Source organism: Aristolochia californica, unplaced genomic scaffold (assembly GCF_029961685.1).
Source record: "Aristolochia californica isolate CCGP_79_NKW_82.1479 unplaced genomic scaffold, dmAriCali1.0.hap1 SCAF_12, whole genome shotgun sequence".
Classification (NCBI taxonomy): domain Eukaryota; kingdom Viridiplantae; phylum Streptophyta; class Magnoliopsida; order Piperales; family Aristolochiaceae; genus Aristolochia; species Aristolochia californica.
The window spans coordinates 26040464-26060487 of NW_027181793.1; the positions used below are offsets into that span (position 1 = coordinate 26040464).

Genomic DNA, 20024 nt, shown 5'->3' on the forward strand with positions numbered 1-20024 from the left:
ATCCGTGATCGGTTCATTGATGTATGCAATGGTGTGTACAAGGCCGGATATTGCTCATGCTGTTGGAGTGGTAAGTCGTTATCTCTCCAACCCTGGAAAAGCTCATTGGGATGCTGTGAAATGGATTCTTTGGTATATTTGCGGTACTACTGGTCATTGTCTCTGTTACGGGGCTAGTAAACCAGTTCTGGAGGCATGTACAGATGCCGATTGGGCCGGAGATGTTGACTCGAGGAAGTCAACATCCGGTTATTTGGTTTGTTTTGCGAATGGTGCTGTCTCATGGCAATCGAGACTACAGAAATGTGTTGCACTTTCCACAACTGAAGCTGAATACATTGCAATCACCGAAGCATGCAAAGAACTATTGTGGATGAAGAAGTTCTTTCAAGAATTGGACATTCGGTAAGAGAGGTATGTGTTACTTTGTGATAGTCAAAGTGCAATCCATTTGAGCAAGAATCCCACATTTTATTCAAGATCAAAGCACATTGATCTACGTCATCATTGGATACATGATGTGCTTGAAAAGAAAGTATTGATATTGGAGAAAGTCCACACGAGTGAGAATGGCTCCGACATGTTGACAAAGTCTTTACCTCATTTGAAGCTTGAAGCTTGTCGTGACAAAGCAGGTTTGGTTGAGGGTTCTACTTCATGAATCGGGACGAGGAGTTTTGTGGGGTCCCAATTTCATTCGGGACATGATTGTAAATACTGGTCTTGTTTAGACCTTTTATGTAATTTCCTGTACGAAGTATTTAACTTCTTGTAACCTAGGTTTACAGTGAATAATCAAATTTTATCTCCCACTTTGTTTCCCTCTTGCCGTCGTCATATCTCAGAAATCCCGAAATCCCCAACACAGATAACAAAAACTCGTAAAGCAACAGGTTTCATATCAGAAATTAAACTATAAAAAAGGAGACAACAGTATGACATTCCCCCCTTGATTTTGAGAAGGATTTGGACCAAAATGAATCAGGATATTTTACTACAACATCAAGTTTTTGAGGTTCCCATTCCCAACAATTATTCCGGGTAAAAGATCAACCCCTTTTCTTTTTTTTTCTCATGTTCTATCAAAGCTCTCTGTATTATATGTAATAGATAAATGCAACAATAAAAAAAACTAATAAGCTCCTAAGAGAATCTCATACCCATCAGGTAAACTAATAAGACCAGATCCTTCAGCGAGGCTCATTAGAAGTTTCAAATGATGTTCCGGTTCTCATCTTCTACACTAATCCTTGGAGGTTATATTGAAGCTGTGCTTCTTCTTCCTCTGAATCTCGAAATTTACTCAACGCTGCAGAGTGTACAAGAACCGATGGATGGGACAGCACGGAATACTCAAAACACGCCACCCAGTTCCCCTCGAAGGAGACAAATGATCGATAATCAGATAATGTAGTGTCTGATAAAGAATCTCCACTCTTCCGCATCGCAGCTGTTTCTCGACACGGTCACGACCTCTGATACGTACTGGCCAATAGAGTTTATATTTCGGCCAATAGACTTGTTAACTTTACTTTATTATAAATCAATTATAACACCATTAAATACTTATTATAAATATATTGTCAATGAATGAATTAGTATAATGTTAATTAATTTAAGTAATTAGCTTTATATTTAGCTTATCTTATGAATGTATAATAGAGTATAGTAATAACATAAGAACTAATCAAATATACTATTAATCTATTAATATAAATATAAAATTAATATTAAATTTAAAAAAAACCGCACTTTGAAATATCCAACAAATGTATTAGGGTAATTATCCTTTACTAATAAAATGCCAATTGAAGAATTATTTAAAATTTTAACGAAATATAAAATATAATAAATAAAAATACGTTGGACATTTTCTTGAATTATTTTTTTGGCAGGTCCTTCATCTCTAGCTCTCTAGCATGAGAAGAAAACGACCAAATTGTGATAAAAAATACTCAAAATCATCTCTCTAAAATTTTAAGAGGAGATGGATTAACTTAAGAGATGGTTGATATCTACATTATAAAATGTAACCGAAAGGGTCAATCCGTAGCATGTACCTTTGTGATACTTTTAAAAGTTGTTACATTGTCAACCCGATGCCAGATCATAAACTCTAAACCTATGCCGGAAATCCGATACGCAACCATGCTCTCCAAGACCCAAGGATGAGGATGGCTTGGGCGCTTCTGGCCTCACCAAGACCCAGTACGAAACTGTTCGTCAACAAGTCCAAACCAGTACTTGGTACAAGACAACCTCTGAAATCTTTGGATTCGGACTCCCGGAAGGGGAAGGACCAGTGGCCAGTTGCCAGTTGTCAGTTGCGACTGGCGAGCAACCAATCAAACGAACAAATCTATATTCTGTCCATCTCTCACTGACAAGATAGAATCCCATGCACGCTTCCATGGTTTCGAAGTGATGACTGGCGCTCGAGAGACGCCAAGCTGTAATCCTGCAAAAGCGTCGCCATTATCAGCATAATAATACCAACCAGGAAGTCCCAGCTGCCATTGCCAAGTACCGTCTGATGCTTCTTTGTTTTTCTCTGATTTGATTTGATTTGATTTCATTGTGGAACGCTGTCTTGTCCTGTGAGATTCATTTGATTTCAGGACGGAGCAGATCGTCACCCTTCGCTTCCGACTTGATAAGCAGAAGACCCAATTTTTTTTTTTTTCTTGTATTCTTCTGCTCTCTCCTCGAGCTACGGCTACTCATCTACCAACTACATCTCCGTCTTCTTCAATACGGCGGTGTTGATTAAACTAAATTGCTTCACTGAGACAGTAATAAGATTCAGCGAAATTTGGCACCAAATTTACCTTGAAAGGAAAGGTATATTTTTGAACTAATTTATAATGTGTACGTGTTTTTTCATGGCGTCGAGCATATCGAATGTTGAATGGAAGCCTTAACCGACAGATAATTGATCGAGTGCGACAAATTCGATGAAAATCACTTCTCTACGAATGAGTTTTGGGCGTCAATCAAACTCGAGCACGGACACGACTAACTACACAAAAGGCCACACCCACTACGCTCGCTTTCTTAGGGAGGGTAAAGGGCGCAGCACCCAAAAGTCGTATCCGTCGCAAGATCGCATCGCCACGTTGTTTTCACGTGGTACATTTTGGATCTTTCCGCACCTTCGCGAGTATTCGAAGGAACCCCCCAAAACACACTCATTCATATTCCTGCACCCGCTTCTTTTTCATTCATCAGTTATAAAAAAAAAAACGTAAATATGGCTGTTTAATGTATTATGTGAATAAATTTTGAATTAAAAATTCTTATTTGATTAAATATATAAGATCATTTTATTTACCATTCATTAAAAAGAATAAAAACTGCATAAAACCTTAAGGATTTAATCTTTGATTATAACTAAACATTTTTTATTTGAATAAATACGTTTGAGGATAATTCATTTGAGGATAAATGGATTGGAGGCAAGAGGGGAATAATGAAAGGAACCAGATCACAAGATGTATATATAATGAATGAATTCCTCAAGTGAATAAACAAATTGAAGATGTAATAAATAAAGGTATACTCTTTTTATTTTTCCCAATTCCCCATAGATGACACATCAAGGAACACTGATAAACAACTCACGTGCAACTGCGTTTCATCTCATAATTGCTCTGATTCAATCTAACAAAAAACGATAAACCAAGCGATGGGAAGGGAGGCCGAGATCAGAAAGTTTCTTTGTTACAGTCTTTCTTATCAAACCCCTGCCTGCAACAAGGTTTTCAAAAGAAAATGGATCAAAACAGTAAAAAAAAAAAAAAAACTACCTGTCCTTAGCATCTCTCCCTCAGAACATCTGTGTTCCCTTCCCCTCTTCACTTCTGACCAGAAAAATTCAATTTGATTCTCAGAGAGACTTTTTAAGTTCATTTAGTTCGTCTTTTCACCTTCTCCACCTTCCTTGGCTTTACCCGAGGCTTCCTCGTCGGTCCCACTGTCACCTTCAACCGGCATTTCCAATTCTCTCTTCTCCTGCACTTCAACTTCCTCCTCCATCGGATTCTCCTCCCGTGCGCTTGACGCGGTGCGCCGCCTCTCCGCGCGAGTCTTCAGGGCCTCCAGCAGCTCCGACATGGCCTTTTGCTTGTTCAGCCTGTTCTTTATCAGGACCTCACTGATGTCCGCCGGGGTCATTTCCGCCTCCTCTATCACCTCCTCCAGTTCCTTCACCAACCCATCAGAGAAGTCGTCGCCGTCCATATCCACCCCCAAGTAATTTCTCACCAGGATCTTCAACGCCTCGAAGGAGCAGTAACTCATGAAAATGTGCATGTCCATACGGCCGCACCGAAGGAGTGCTGGGTCCAGCTTCTCGATGTGATTCGTTGTGAAAACGAAGATCCTCTCGCTCCCACAGCATGACCACAACCCGTCCGTGAAATTAAGCAAACCCGATAGAGTAATCGTGTTGTTGTTTCCGTCTTCCGACGAATTAATCCCGGTTCGCATCTCGATGGGGCTCACATTGTCGCTTTTAGGCTTCTTCCGGTTGGTTAAATTGATGGAGCAGTCGATATCCTCAATGACGATAATCGATTTTGACGTGGTTTTCATCAGAAGCTTTCGGAGCTCGGAATTGGTGTGAACTTCTGTGAGCTCGAGGTCGTAAATATCGTAACTGAGATAATTCGCTATTGCAGCGATCATGCTAGATTTCCCAGTCCCCGGCGGGCCATACAGAAGATATCCTCTCTTCCATGCGCGGCCAGTCTTCTGGTAGAACGACTCCCCTTCAGCGAAAGCCTTGAGATCATCCATGATCTCCTTCTTCTTCATGGGGTCCATCGCTAGTGTCTCGAACGTACTCGGGTGCTTGAACGGAACAGACTCCCATGGGTAGCCTCGGGAATCGAGAGACCCGCCTCGGGAATTCGTGTAGAGGAGGCGATCCTGGTTCCGGCGCCTAATCTCCGTCGCCTTGGCCATGATGAAGTCGAGGTAGGAGTCGAGAATGAGGGACTTGTCCTTCTTCTTGATCCGCAGCGTGAAGCAGCGCTTCTCGTCCGGGACGGGCCGGAAGGTGAACCCCTGAGACTGCCGCTGGGTGACGACGTGCTCCCACGAAGCGTGGACTCCTCGGTAAGTGTCAGTGAGGCGATCGTTGTTGGAGAGACCGAAGGTGAAGGAGGAGGAGTTGAGCAGGCGGGAGAGGGTGAGGCGAGAGCCGGTGACCGAGGCAGAGGAACTCAGGTAGAGCTGGACAGCATTGTAAAGTTCGTTGGTGTTGACTCCGTCGATCTCCGTGATGTCGAAGTAGCAGTGGGAGGAGAAGTAGTTGAAGATCCGGTGGAAGAGTTTGATAGAGGCGAACCGGAGCTCCGGAGGGATGACGGCATGGAGAAGTGTCTGGAAGAAAGCGAAGACCCCCATTAGAGATGCCAAGGAAGTCCAGAACTCCATTTCTGTTCCTTTCCGAGGATGGCGCTGCCAAGAAATTAATGGTTTTTGGGTGCTCCGAACTTCTTACTGGTTATTTTGGATGTCTGGGCAAAGAAATATATGAATTGCTTCGAGATTAGCAGCAGAAGTTTTGCTGGGGTTGGTATGTTCGATTCCGGCAAAGAAGAGAACAAAAAGTGTCGATCCTCAAAAATTTGGGTAAGAAGTTTGAAAGAACCTGACCCTGAACCTGAACCTGAACCTGAACTTCAAATGGGAGATTGTTGTAAAAGCTTTCTGCGTTCCTCCGCTCTGGCTGTGGTCAGTGATTGATTTATAAGCAGATGGAGGAGGGGACGGGAGTCTGGGGATCGTTCCGATTGGATGTTGAAAAAAGGAGTAAAGAGGGCGAAATTAAAATTTATGGTGACTGAAGAGATGTGTCTGAAATCTGATTACTCCTCTTCCGACTCCCTGTATTCGATTTATAGGACAGACGATGACAATGCAGAAATTTGGAGCTTTCGAAATAAGGACTTTGTCCTCTCTGTCTCTTTTTCCCCTTTTTCTGCCTGCGCCTCCTCCTGTTGTTGATTTACGGAAAAAATATGCGATATCTCGATCGATTCTCTGTTCTAAGTGAATAAGGAAAAAGAAAAGAAAGAGGAGTTTCAAAAGGTACTGTGGTTGGAGGAGAGTGGATTCGGTGGGGTGCTTGTTGATTAGAGAAAGCACAAAATCGAAGTAAAAAGGTGAAAAGGGAAGACATAGAAGTTGCAGGTCAGAAATGGGCGATGGCATCTTTCGTTTCAAACCAGAGAAATTGGCAAGAGAGAGAGAGTGAGAGGAGAAAAGGATTCATGGGAAATTGGGAGATGCCAGATGGCCTTTGTTTTTATAAAAGACGGGTCTCGTAGCTCAGCGAGATAGCAAGTGGAAAAACGCAAAAAACGAAAGCCCTTACGTTTCCTTATTCCATGGTCACGAAGGAGAGACAAACGAACCGGGTGGCAGATTTCATGCTGTTAATTAAAATTAAAATCTAAAAGTTAAAAAGCAGGCTGATAGAGATGTATGCATGTAAACTTGCAGATAACCTCAGACCATAACACAAACTAAATGAACGAAAGGGACCCCTTTTTTGTATTAAAAATCTTATCTAATAACTTGCTAATGCACAAGCTTGGTGGGATTGGAAAGTGTGTAAATAAATGAGAAAAGATGTTCTCATCTCTCTTTCTCTTTCCCTTTGGGGCTGCCCCTGTCCACCCCGATTTAAGGTCTCCTGTCTCTCTCACAGGACTCTTAACCAGGATCTAATTGGCTGCATGATGGCTTTCTTTTGATGGGTTTTTGTGCTCAAGGCCCTGATCCTCTCTTCCCTTGTCTCAGGCTCTGAAACAGCTCTCAATTTTGTTTGAATCAAGGTCACCAACCGCCCCCATTAAGATTATCAACTATCGATTAGGGAAGCAAAGCTGGTGTGATAATTACAAAGAGACCTTTTCTCTCCCTCGGCGACTCGTCTTTCAATGGCGCTCCGTCCCATGCAGGCATGCCACTTTTATCCTCGAGAATCCTTTTCGGGTTCCAGTCCTGACTCACTCATCATTGTCTCCATGCAAAACCCATGCAAGCAAGTAAAGCTCACCCCACAAGGAAAAGGAAGCCCATTGCCGGCTCGGCCGCTCCGTTCACATACTCTCTCACTGTGCAGAAAAGCCAGAAACGAGAAAAAAGTTTATTATTCAGATTCCTTTTAGGAGGAAAGAAGTAGTAGACCTGCCAGTCTGTTGAGTTCCTCTTTGAGGGGTTTTGGTTGGAGGTACTGTGAAAGTCCGGTGAGGGAAAACCCAAGGAGAGAGAGGGCGAATGAGTGGAGGGTAGGAGAGCTGTAGGAGTCTTTTCATTTCTGCTGGTTTTTGCGATGGAATCAAAAGGACGGCTTTCTGGATTTGAAATCATTTTTTTTGAGTTACTTTTTTCTTGAACGAGTCACGTCAAATTACTTTTTGAGCTTCTTAAATCAGCGGTAAAACCCTTTGAAAATGTTGTTTAGCAAAGCTAATGAGGAATAGACAATTAGGAAGTCGATTGACAGAGCCACTGATAAAAATAAAATAAATAAATAAAAGTAGCTTTTAATGTGTTGTTGACACATGTTTTTGAGTCTTTTGACGGAGACCCACCTGCAGCGGGCTTGCACTTACCAACTTCGCCTTTCAGATCTCCTACTTTTATAAAGCACGTGTAAAAGTTGTCGCTTTGGCTAAATATTTATTTATTTTTTTTAAAAGTATTTTTACACTGCTCATTTAGTCATTTAGACATGAAAAATGATATAAAAAGCCACACTTTTTTATGTTAATACAATAAAAAGTATGTCCGAAGTCTCTCATTGACCCTTTTTTAAAATAAATAAATAAATAAATAAATATTTTGCACGTTACTAAAATATAGTCTAAAAATGGCAGGTCCGAATAAAGCTTGTTAGGTCAAAGTCTTGCTATGAGTACTATTTTCCTTCTTTTCGCCATATCTTCCCACTGATAACTTTAACTCAGACGAGGCCCCAAGTCACTGTTTACATGTCTCGTTCAGTTCACACAGAGGACACTTCGGTAGTCTTACATCTATAGTTAACGAGATCCAGAGTGCCCTTTTCTGCTTAGGGACAGTACCGGAAGCTGTTCTTCCCATTGCCTGCCAATTTCCCAGCTCATTTCCATTATCCATATATCAATGCCCGTACGCTAGCCGAGTAAGATCAACTTTATTCTGTGCATCTCTGTTGCCAAAAACAGATCGCTACGAGTATGACGATCGGTAGCATTATGAGGATGGGGAAGGACATTTGCAGAATGCTTCTTCTCATAAAATTCAGCACTAGCATGAAAAACCCATTAAGAGGCCGCTTAAATTAAGGGCCTCAACCCGATCTTACCACCAACATTGAGACATCCCAGATCACCAGGAACATAACCGACTGAGACAGCTTTTTCTATCAAAGCCAGATTTCAGACACCCAACGCGCTGTTTACGTTTCTGTCTAAAGCTTTAAAACCGCCGTAATGCAGCTAGCTTACCTGCACTATTCGATTATCAAAATCTATAGATTAAAGAGCAGCCACCAAAAACTCAAAAAGGGTCATATTTGACAATGTACCTCAACCATTCAGTTTTACAGTCAAACGTGTTAAAAGACCATCAAAACACAGATTCCTGCCCTCTGGGTTGACCTGTGCAACTCTTTTAAGTTCAATTACGTCCCAAGTGCCTCCAACCGAGTAAGGTGGAAACGTAGATATGAAAAACAATCTTTCTGAAAGCTGCTGTATGTGATGTAAAAATAATTTGGATATATCGGTGATCTCTGTCTGTATGTGATCATGAATAATGCCATTTAACATGCCAAGCAGGTAAAGCATCCTATGACCAAAAAAGCCCATATTTCTGTCTTTAATCTATGGCAATGATCAGAAAACCAACGGAGATGTACATAAGAAAAACAGGGTACAGCGCTAATGCTTTTCTTCTCGGGCCGACAGCTGCACTCATGAACGGATAAGCAGCCCAAGAGCTCCAAGCTAATGTGACAGCCACCACCACTACTTTGAGTATGATAATGTCTTTCAAAAGGCAAATCAGGGCTCCCACGTCCAGAGGGAACAGGCAATAGCCGAGAAGACTGAGACTCTGGAAGAATATTATGTGCCCCCCCTGGAAAAGTGGAAACATGAATTAAAAAAATACATCACACGCTTAATGTACAGATGAAGATAGAGCAACACCAACAAGCTCAACTTGTGAATGTAACCAACCTAAGTGCCACTATCTCATTCGGGACAAAAGATGCATAATTTCAAGGTTATAGTCCATAATTAAATGCTAACAGATGTCCATAGAGATTCTCTATTCATCTTATCTATCTTTTCCTTCTTTTCCTATTCTCTTTTAGTGAAAGAAACAGATTTCACAGTAAGAGGTGCTCACCAACAGGAGGACATTCAAAGTAAGTATGATGGCACCAGCTGCAACGACAGCAAAAGCAACAGCAAAAACTTCAGACTGCACCAACAAGCCAAAAACACTGTTAAGCTAAAGAAATAAAAAAAGTCTAAAGCTCAACAAATTCCAAAATGACACCAAATTCTCTTGATCAGTAAAAGTGTTTCATATTCAAGACCCACAAAATCCATATGAACAATCAGCTGCAACAAATCACTTAGTTGCTCCAGTAGGTCGATACATCCGATGGAGAATCATATCGAGATCCACACCTAAGATGTATCAGCTGATATTCTCAATCTTCAGCAAAGCATGCGAACACTTAAAAATTTTTATTCAAGAAATATTTAACAATTTCGGCTCCCAAAATTCAAAACCTGATCACCATCAAACCAATCATATCTCTCGTAAGCAAAAAGAAAGAAAAACAAAATAAGAATAGGACTAATTAGCCAACTTTGATGACATAGAAAAGGGAGACTAACAGCTCCAAGTTGAAGACTCGTGGACAACTGGAAGCCCTTGGTTTTATCCCACTCAAACAAGGTTAGATTGGCATTTATATCTATCCATGTAACACAAAAGTTACAGATGTGTTAGGTGTCTGACAAACTGAGGATGAAACAGAATATCAGCATTCTACTTATGCAAGTACTTGTTTTAGAAAGTTGAAGATATAGTTTTGGTAATTATCCCCATAAAACCAGAACACATTCTCCAAAAATATATAAATTTTAGGTAAAAGTACATCGAATATCAACCATAAGTTCGCAACACTATTTACGATATCAGAGTAATTTGTCCACACCATGGAACCACTTAATATTGCATTATGCCATTACAAACATCAAGGACTTGATGACACTTCCAATCCAACTGCTAGTAATTCAAATTTGGAATTTTCCCAAATAAGTGCTATCAAGTTAAACTTCAGCAGTAGGCTCAGCAGCTACACCTGGAGTGGCTCATCGTGGAAAGGTATGTATAGGCTCTTAAGGGTCTCATTCTTTATGTTTATTCTCATCAACTTGGTGTTGTTGGTTGAAACAAAGACAGATAAATATCTCTTCTTACTGGGCCACGAATTTCTAGAGATTGGTTTCTTTTCCTTTAGTTACTGAGGTCACTTTCCTGTTGTAATAAACAAGTTTAAGAGCAAATTCAATCCAGTATGGAGATTATAATACATATTTGATGAAATTCATGATATGTTGGTCAATGGACTGTTTAGAAACAAAGTGCTCAGCAAGTAGCTTTTCAGGTAAGGTTGCTAAGGGGGTGTGCATAGTAAAGTCTCATTATGTACAATCTCCAATTCCTTTCGGGATATGCCCCATTACAAATGATTGATCTTGGCATAATGGCTAAGATATGTATTGATTTGTAATTTCTTCCTTCTCGTTAAATTTCATCACCTTTCAAAAACAATAATCCATATTCAGTAAACTCATCCACCTGACAGTAGACAATTAAAATGACACTTAAAAACCTGTCTGAATGATATGCGTGGCAGTAATAGCAACAGAACAGTTTCAGCTGTCACTAGGACAAGAGAAGGCAAAGGGTAATCCACTCTAAAGATCTAAAGTATTTTTTTTCCTTTTGGATGGCATTGAAAATATAAACAAGGCTATAGAATTTGGGTAGTTTAGCCTAAAACTAGGTGCAGAAAAATGAGAAATTAAGCAACGCAAGCGCCAATTTAAAAATCATATCTTTTTGCCTGTTTGAATGCAAGAAAAATGAGAGAGAATGTACATCACAATCAAACATATGGATAAAAGATCAAATTATAAACTTATAGCAACGTATCTCAGATGCAAAAGTAATTATCTACCATGGTAAAACATACACTTCTCAAGAAGTTTAACAGTTACCTTTTTCACAGATGCAGACCATGACAAAGTAAGACCAAGGAACACGATGAAGAAAAAGGGTCCCCACAAATCCCAATCCCTAAGAGCTTTCCCAGGGTCTTCACGATATGGATTTGGGAAAACCACAAGCTTCAAATTGCTAACAATTCGAGACAAATCCCGCTTCACAGTATCCCACACAGGCTCGGTAAGAGTATTAGATGAACCAAACCCAGAGGCTGCAATACTCTGGCGGTCATTCGTAATAGTTGGTGGAGTTCCTGGAATTGGGGGTGGAGGAGTTGGAGCCTTTTCATATGATGGAGGTAGAATATTTGAAGCAACGAAGGGTGACGAGTAAACAGGAATTGAGGCTCTGGGTGGGCTTGGGGGTCGAGCAGGTAGCACTGTTGTTGTCCCAGACTGTACACTGGCATGTATGAGGTTCTCAATTTCATCTATATCCGACTGAGAAGATGGGTGGAGCGGAACAGTATCACTATGTGACATCTTTATTTGAGTAGAAAGTGCTTCAGATACGAAGAACTTAGAATCCGTCAGCAAGAGCACAAATCCCGTACGAACTGTAGAACCAACACCGTGGAGACATCAATAACAGGTCAACATCCAGATAAAGACTCAAAAATAAAATCAAGTAGATCCCATAATTGTATAAGCAAATTTCCAAAGAAAAGCAATTCAAAATGTTGCAATAACTCAAACTTAAAAAGTAAACCAAAAGAGCTAGAGACGGATAATGTGACAGATTCCATTCAGAAATATCGGTTCAAAGGATATAGAATAATAACTAAACCCTAAAATTGAAGGTGAAGGAAGAACAGTCATACAGAAAATGCGGTATCCCCAAGAAAATCCAATATAGTTCCTCAAAAAACTTCAGTAACTTCAGTTATCAATTTGACAAAACAAAATTGTGGAAATCGAGGCAGCTGAATGGATATTCTGACGACTGACCAAACAAGGCCAACGAAGATCCAAATTAAGAATAGTTAAGCACACAACCAAAAGATTGACTGTCCATTCCACAAAGATCGGCACATTTTGCAGCAGACGAAGTCAGGGAATTAACCCCACAGACAAATCAAGAAATTACCCACTACAGATCTCGCTCGAAAACCCGAAACTACCACGCAGAAAGCCATAATAGGAGTAAATAATTCCACCAAGAGAACAAATAAGCATAATATGTTGAATTAAATAGAAGGTAAATCATAAGAAGGACATTTCTAAGCGAGATCCGAACAGAAAAAAAAAAAAAGGCCGATAGCTTTAAGACCCAAAAAATCTTAATGAAAATAAAAAGAACTCGAGAACTTACGGAAACAAGGAGTGTGCTCTACAAATAGCTAAAGGACCGGACCATATCCTCTCCCGCATACAGAGATCGCCATGGCTGATTTCCCTCCTTAGCCAATAAGGAATGAAAATTGAAAAATGATAGAAATTTGCACAAAGACGACGACTGCCTATGGCGCGGGCTGCGAGCACTTCCAGATCTTCCTCGAAACATTGAGTGGACGGCTAAGATCTTGCCTCTCGACGAGTTGGAGGCAGGCCGATACATAGGAGCGCACGAAAACGAATGAGTTGTTAATTACGTCACCTAGGGGCGGAGCGACTTCTTGCCGGGGTTTTCCGACACAGACTGGAATCCGACTCGAATATATGAAAATCCGAATCAGATTAACCAAGTTGGGTCGGGACTATCAAAAAATTAAAATAGTTATTAACAAAACTATTTATTATAATCAAAATATTCATAATTTTGAATTTAATCAATAATTTACCGGACTTATTAATTTCTTAATATTATGATTTTACCCCCTATACAAGTTTTCCTTGGAATAAAACCTCCAAAGTGGACAAATATATATAAAAAATGATTTATATGATCATTTTCACTCTAAAAAATCATTTATTTGATATAAAAGTTGTGCAAATTCATAAGATCAAATTAAAGCAATGTAGTGACCCATCCTATACATTATACACACATAATATCATATAGTTATGTGACATTTTGTTAGTGCATGGTTCTAAATTCAACAACCCATATGTAGTCATTAGTCATAACAATTTCTAAGCGATCAGCTTTAATTTTCACTATGATCCGAATGAAATTTTGAGTACTAGGCTCCAACAGGGGTTATAACGCCTACCTCTCAATAGTCAACTAGATAAATTTTATGGAATCAAATAAATGCATATAAATACTACTAAATAAGTGTTGCAAAATGCTACCAAATAGAGCTAGGCAATTCACTTGGTTCAATGGTTTTGTAACCAAACAATTGTAATGCTCTCAATTGGACTTATTCATATGTGTAGGCAAGGTAGGTAAGGGTAGCAAAGGAGATTAAAAGGCCTAATTGTTTCTCTAGAATGTTGGAAAACCATATATAGATCTAAGTCAATCTAAGTTAGGTGCATCCAATTTTTAACATTTCTTCACGGTTTATCAAAATAGCATAAACTTGTTTTTTCTTATTCTACATTTATTTCTAACACCATGTATTCGTGATTAGTATTAATTTAATATTGATTCTTGTTTTAATCATTTATGATAAAACAAACATACATCGGTACTATTATAAATATAATGAAATAAATGACATTATTATAAATAATATAAATTTTCAAAGAAAAAAAGTTAGATACAACAAAGGTTGGCTTTAAAGATTGTATCCCTTCTCTTTTTAAGTTAATAGCATAGAAGAAGTGGAGAGAGAACAGGAAGTGACTATAGTCACCTTGGCCGTCTATAGGGACCATGATCTTCAAATTTAGCTATTTCACATAACATAAAATGGGATGGAAGGGTTTGCGCAATATTGATGGCCTCATTGTCATGGACATTGAGTAGGCCAAAGGGGATTGAAGGAGATGAAGAAAAGAAATAGAAACATAAAAAGAAATTAGGGCCCACAATTTAACCCCATCTTTATTGTTTAGTCAAGTTTGTCTAATCTTCTTTGGTTCCGGCTTTCGGGTTAACACTTTCCTTATCAAAATATATTGTATTAGGTTAAGTGAGGAACAAACCTAGAAGGAAGAATAGGTTGGTTTACTTTTGTGGTTAAATTTAACTCCTTTCAATTTTTCCTTTAATCTTGTTGTGTTCACAATCTTAATTGTAATTCAATAAAATTAAAATCAATGGTGCACACACAAGCATTCAAACCACAAATAATACAAAAATTTCATAATAGTTTATAATCGTCTTTTAGATTACCGATCCACTTCAAAAGACTTTTCACCCGGGAGTTAAAACTTCATTATGCTTGGGTTGCCAAAATGAAACTTACACTAAAATTGTCTCTAAAGTAAAATATAATGCCGTTTATGTAGGGAGTTATGTCAATTAATTGACTACAACAGCCAACTTATAACAACTCACCCTCACTTAGGAATCAACAACAAACTAGGTACACAAAAGGAAGTTTCAATAACTAATTAAGCAATCTTGCCAAAACCCCAAACAAGGATTTTCATTAGCAGTTCACTAGGTACACCAGACCTAAACACAAAAACAAGATTTGTAGCACCGCCAGGCGCCAGCCTACTCTAGGACTTACAATTCAACATCAGTAGTAGTAAGACTTCGTGATCTCTTCTCCTAACCCACACGTAACTTCTCTCTAGCTAATTGAGATAAACACAATCTTGCCTTGTTAAAGGCGTTACTTGCTTTCACTTTTGTTCAGTATAACCTCTTGATATGCAAATATCACAGTTCAAGTACATTAAGATAAACACATCGATCCTAAATACTTAATGTATATAACAACTCAATTGGGTCTTAATCTAATCAGATTTCCAAATTTAAACTCTGTATGAATTTGGACTAGTTTTTGAAATAGGGGCAACAATTAAAGCAACTAAATTTTAAAATCGATTTCACAATATAGGCTTACTAGTCACTGACTTAAGTTTAGATTTGTTAGATGAGGATCAATCAAATTATTTCAAAGTCTTAAGCTCAATAATGCTTGGATTTTGAAAACCAATCCAAAAAAAAAATACTTTACAAAAAAAAAAAATCTTTTAAATATTATGAATGCTATAATATATAAGACAATTTCAAAAGTATGAGTGGAATAATTTTAATACAAGAATGTTAAGTAAATGAATATTTCAAATTATAAGTTTAGAAATGCTTAACACTTAGGCAACATGCTTTTTTTCATAAAATCAAATTCAATTTCTAAATTAGGTTTCAAAGTGCAAAAGTACTTGGGAGTGATTGTTTTACCTTAGGAATCGAGAGAGCTAAATCTTGGGGCAACAAATAAGCTAGTTTTAAACGTTAAAAAATGGAACCGTTTAGCTAGGGAATGGACGTCTTGTCTTTTATAAAATCTTGAAAAGTCTAGATTAAAATTCATGAAAAAATATTTAAATTTTTTTAATGAACTATTAATTACTTAGATTTGTCACTTAAAGATATTAGAAACCTATCTTGGTCATATAAAAAACCTTCCATTTCATGATTTTTTTGAGAGTGCATCTTTTAGACGGCTAGACAACTGGAGATAGATTGGAAGACCTACATTAAACATTTTTTTCTTCTCTTATGAATGTTAATCTTATTTGGCTGTTTGTCTAGCCGTCTAGGCGAACGACTTGAACCCGAGATAAACACCTCCTACTGTTTGGTTGAACGTCAATTATGTGGTTACTTTTCATTAACTCAACTGAATTCTCAACATTTTGGCAACCAACATCCATTAATCTCAGTTAGATGACTTTCTTCCCATGAACTTTTTTCTTCTTAATATGTCGTTATTGGGTTTTTCATTCTTTTGTACGTTACAATGAGGGATGTTACTTGGTTTAATAAATCAACCTATCGTGTGTGGTTGAATAGTGGTGCTATGTCATTCATGAGTTGTTCTCTCTTCGTTTTTGCATGTGTCGATGAGTTGGACATATTGCCAAAATTATTACATTTAAATAAAGGAGACAAAGATGTAGTGCCATTTTTGTATATGCGAGAGTTCGACGGCAAGGGCGGGAAAGTAAACCGAAAATCTTCCGCCTCAGGGATCCGCTCCAGATGATAACAAGCTGCCGCACGCTGCCGGAATTACGCGTGTCAATGTGTCGGACTCGGACCCTTCTCTTGGATATTTCTTATCCGGAAATCGTACCGGTGAACAACCTGCCAACCTGTCATCTACTCTGCTTTTCTCTTTTACAACTTCCGTACACGCGAATACGGGCAAGCGTATAAATCCCCACTGCCCCACACAATCGGTGTCAATTTTCTAATCATCCACGAAGCCATAGATTTTGGAAGGCCACGGAACTGGGTAGTCCTCGGATCATGCAGACCGCCCATCGCCTCTCCCTGGCTTTTTAAATGCGCCCCCACGCTTCCCTATCTCCGGTGAAATTGAATGACATTTCTGGACAAATCGCGGTATCGGCCCCGCTCTTTTGGGATTCTCTTTTCTCGCCCTTGCGTTCCTGCAAAGAAGGAAGGCAAAGAGACGCCGGAAAACATCGCCAAGCCCCCTCCGCTGGGGCCATTTTTTTTCTTATCCGCCAAAAGGTATCTGAAAGTTGACAGGAATTCTTGTCCGTGACAGGTGAGAAAAAAAGGTCTCAGGGATCGACTTTCAGGTATTTGTTGGATCGGAAATCGGAGAGGTTGGTGTTGCCTTTTGGAGTGCGGGTGGTTGGATTGATCCTCCTCGCCGCGAGCCCCGTTCTCTCTTTGTGGTTTCTTGCTGGGCCCGTGGAGGAATGGAGGAGAGGAAGACAGAAGTTAGGAAGAGGAAGGAAAAGAGTTTGTGCGGAGAAGGTTCGGCAGTCATGGCGAAACCGGATATAGAAAAGAAGCAGAAGAGGTTCGAGAGGCGTTTGGTGAAGTATGAAGCATTGCCGGATTATTTGAAAGATAATGAGTTTATTTTGGATTATTACCGGTCGGAATGGCCGCTGAAAGAGGCATTTTTTAGCTTCTTTTCTTGGCACAATGAGACGCTTAATATCTGGACGTAAGCATAAAATTTCTGCTTCTATCTGATTTTTCCTTCATTTCTTGAATATTTATAAATTTTCTGCAAATTATAGATTCTAAAATTATGAGTTGAATTCGTTGCCTACAGACATTTCGGAGGATTTATGCTTTTCCTGGCGCTGGCGGTGTTGAGTTCGATGGAGATTCCAGAACTTAGAGAAATTTTGTACGATTTTTCAAGGTGAAATATCTTCCTGTTTTCTTTTTCCCTTCTCCAAATTTTATTTTGTCATTGTTGTGTTTCTTCTTCCTTGCTCCTTATACAAGTATCTTTACTCATTTTCTCAGGTCGATACCGACGCCTCTAGTGAAGAATATATCAGACGTTTTTTTACCGGTAAGTTGTTTCAATCTTTTCTCGTGTAGCCCCCATATTATTCCCGTGAAGAGCGGCCGTTTTACCACACATCACAGCACCTCCCATCCGGGTTGATCATCACAGATTCTCATGATCCTAATCTCCACGTGATAAGACAATCTGAATCTTAGTAGAAATCGACTTGTTTAGTGCCAGAGCTGTAGCGTTTTCTAAAATTTATTTTCTCCTCAAAATAGTGTTTGGGGCTTTGGGAAGTCGAAAACTAGAGATTGTTGTCGTTTCTGTTAGGGTCTGTAATGTTTGTGTCGTTGGATTGGATGCGAGAGGAAGCCGAAAACAATATATCTTTCTCTCTCATCTCATTAAGCAAAGCCATTCGTACATAAATTTCTCTGAAATGGACAACGGGAGTCGTGTCTCTCTCTAATATTTTGTACAACTTGTCTTTTACTAGGAATTTTTACATTAAGGCTTGTGACAGAAAAGGTGAATTCTTTTCATCAGTGGCTGTCCCTTGCCTTTTTTTTTTTCTGGGTAATCTTAAATTGAATGTCCTAGGTATAGAGGAACCAAACCAACTCTCCGTTGTCCAAAACTTCCCTCCCGGAGAGTTTTGTACTTCAAATGTGAACTCGAATCGTGTTGTCCACTCCATTAAAATTTTGATTTAAAGATTCCAGTTGGCCATATTACGGAAATCCTTGAGCTGGATAACTGGCATCTTATTCTTCTTCTCTGAGTTATTTTAGTGATCTGGAAAAGAAAACTGGTTGGCGTATTCCCATGTGCAGCTGGTCCTTAATTCTGGCCGGCCTCTTTGAAGAAGTCTTTATGGATTTATTGATGCTTATTTGATGCATTTTCCGAACTGTCAACTTTGACAAAGCAAGTGGATTTCTTGAACATTGACGCTTTTATTCTGAAACTTTACCAACGAACTGCACTTCTTGTCTAATAGTGATCTGTATAAAGCCAAATTGGAACTCATACTTTAATTCGTTATGGAGATTTATTGATGAATTGTTGGAGAAGTTGACGTATCAAATCATGTTCAATGACAGGAACTGCTTCCCGGTAACATCTCAGGGGCCAACAGCACCCATAGGGGTACAGCGAGAGTGAGCGACGCAGGGGTCCCTCGGTGGCCCTGGTTCGTCTTCTTGGGGGGAGCCATGACGTGCTTGGCATGCAGTTCCCTCTCTCACCTGCTTGCCTGTCACTCGAAGAGGCTGAATCTCTTCTTTTGGCGCCTCGACTACGCTGGCATCTCTTTCATGATCGTTGCTTCCTTCTTTCCGCCTATCTACTACGCCTTCCTGCACCACCCATGGGCTCGCATTTTCTATCTCTCCTCTATCACCGTCCTCGGCTTCCTCGCCGTTGTCACGCTCCTCGCCCCGGCCCTCTCTGCTCCGCGCTTCCGCCGCTTTAGAGCTACCCTCTTCCTCGTCATGGGATTCTCCGGCGTCATCCCGGCCGTCCACGCGCTCATCATAAATTGGGCCCACCGGGATTGCCACTTGGCGCTAGCCTACGAGGTGCTCATGGGGTTAGCTTACGCCACGGGTGCTGGGTTTTACGTGAGCCGTGTCCCGGAGAGGTGGCGCCCGGGAGCATTCGACATAGCCGGCCACAGCCACCAGATCTTCCATGTTTTCGTCATCGCGGGGGCACTCGCGCACTGCAAGGCGTCCCTCGTTTTGCGTGATTGGAGGGATAGCGGTGCTTTGTGATTGACATAAGGGTGGCGCCATTGAGTGGTTTTTATCGTTTAGGGGGGAGCGTCATTTGAGATTTTTTTTACTTCAGAGCGGTACGTTAGGTCGGTCCACTTTTGTTACAAATATATATGGTAGTCTATCAGTTTTTTGCGTTACCTTTATAATTTTATACTTTGTAGTGTGTAACAAAAGGTTTATTATTCTTGGGATTATTTGATCGCAGAGAGTGCCACGGATAACAAATCCATGTACAAGAAAACCTCGGTAACAGTGGATTCTCTCTCTCTCACAACACTGCACAAAAGTATGTTTATGATATTGGGAAGGTTATAAGTATTGTTTCGAACACCAAAGATGCATTAGAAATCGCGTCATATTCCAAGGTTATACATGTAATTAACTTTTTTAGAAAGTGAAATTTAATAAACATTATAAATGAAGCTAATAAAAACCCGTGTTAGAAAACTTGGATTGGGCTAATCGGATTGAACCATACCCACTCCCTAGTTCAAATTAGACATATGTAAAACCTCATGTAGGTTTAGAACCTTAGTCATGCATGGGAAGTTTTTCCCTCTCTCCCCGTACATTCTTTAAAACAATGAAGGGGTTCCCCCATTGAGGAGGGTGAGGAATTATTTTCCTATAATACAAAT

At 39.8% G+C, this 20024-nt stretch overlaps 3 protein-coding genes across 3 annotated transcripts; 1 reads left to right on the top strand and 2 right to left on the bottom strand.

The window, feature by feature from the left end:
* Nucleotides 1–3704: 3704 nt before the first annotated feature.
* On the bottom strand, nucleotides 3705–5855 carry LOC137945711 (AAA-ATPase At5g57480-like). The gene has a single exon (XM_068791698.1). The coding sequence runs from the start codon at nucleotides 5437–5439 to the stop codon at nucleotides 3910–3912; it is 1530 nt and encodes a 509-aa protein (XP_068647799.1). The 5' UTR covers nucleotides 5440–5855; the 3' UTR covers nucleotides 3705–3909.
* Nucleotides 5856–8550: 2695 nt separating this feature from the next.
* On the bottom strand, nucleotides 8551–12892 carry LOC137945810 (protein YIP4b-like). The gene is made up of 4 exons (XM_068791851.1): nucleotides 12622–12892; nucleotides 11304–11866; nucleotides 9412–9486; nucleotides 8551–9138 (listed from the first exon to the last, which is right to left on the bottom strand). The coding sequence occupies exons 2-4, from the start codon at nucleotides 11790–11792 to the stop codon at nucleotides 8878–8880; spliced, it is 825 nt and encodes a 274-aa protein (XP_068647952.1). The 5' UTR covers nucleotides 11793–11866; nucleotides 12622–12892; the 3' UTR covers nucleotides 8551–8877.
* Nucleotides 12893–16703: 3811 nt separating this feature from the next.
* Nucleotides 16704–19673, top strand: LOC137946082 (heptahelical transmembrane protein ADIPOR2-like). Its single transcript, XM_068792258.1, has 4 exons — nucleotides 16704–17305; nucleotides 17417–17509; nucleotides 17617–17665; nucleotides 18709–19673. Exons 1-4 carry the CDS (start codon nucleotides 17052–17054, stop codon nucleotides 19378–19380), a joined length of 1068 nt encoding a protein of 355 aa, XP_068648359.1. The 5' UTR covers nucleotides 16704–17051; the 3' UTR covers nucleotides 19381–19673.
* Nucleotides 19674–20024: the final 351 nt, after the last annotated feature.

What these genes read in the sequence shown, in the direction of transcription:
- LOC137945810 (XM_068791851.1), bottom strand. Translation starts at nt 11,792, where the DNA reads ATGTCACATAGTGATACTGTTCCGCTCCACCCATCTTCTCAGTCGGAT. An exon ending in GGTCTGCATCTGTGAAAAAG is followed by an intron (nt 9,487 to 11,303) that starts GTAACTGTTAAA and finishes TTGTTGGTGCAG; the next exon opens with TCTGAAGTTTTTGCTGTTGC. An exon ending in CTTTGAATGTCCTCCTGTTG is followed by an intron (nt 9,139 to 9,411) that starts GTGAGCACCTCT and finishes CCACTTTTCCAG; the next exon opens with GGGGGGCACATAATATTCTT.
- LOC137946082 (XM_068792258.1), top strand. Translation starts at nt 17,052, where the DNA reads ATGGAGGAGAGGAAGACAGAAGTTAGGAAGAGGAAGGAAAAGAGTTTG. An exon ending in GAGACGCTTAATATCTGGAC is followed by an intron (nt 17,306 to 17,416) that starts GTAAGCATAAAA and finishes CGTTGCCTACAG; the next exon opens with ACATTTCGGAGGATTTATGC. An exon ending in ATTTTGTACGATTTTTCAAG is followed by an intron (nt 17,510 to 17,616) that starts GTGAAATATCTT and finishes TCATTTTCTCAG; the next exon opens with GTCGATACCGACGCCTCTAG.
- LOC137945711 (XM_068791698.1), bottom strand. Translation starts at nt 5,439, where the DNA reads ATGGAGTTCTGGACTTCCTTGGCATCTCTAATGGGGGTCTTCGCTTTC.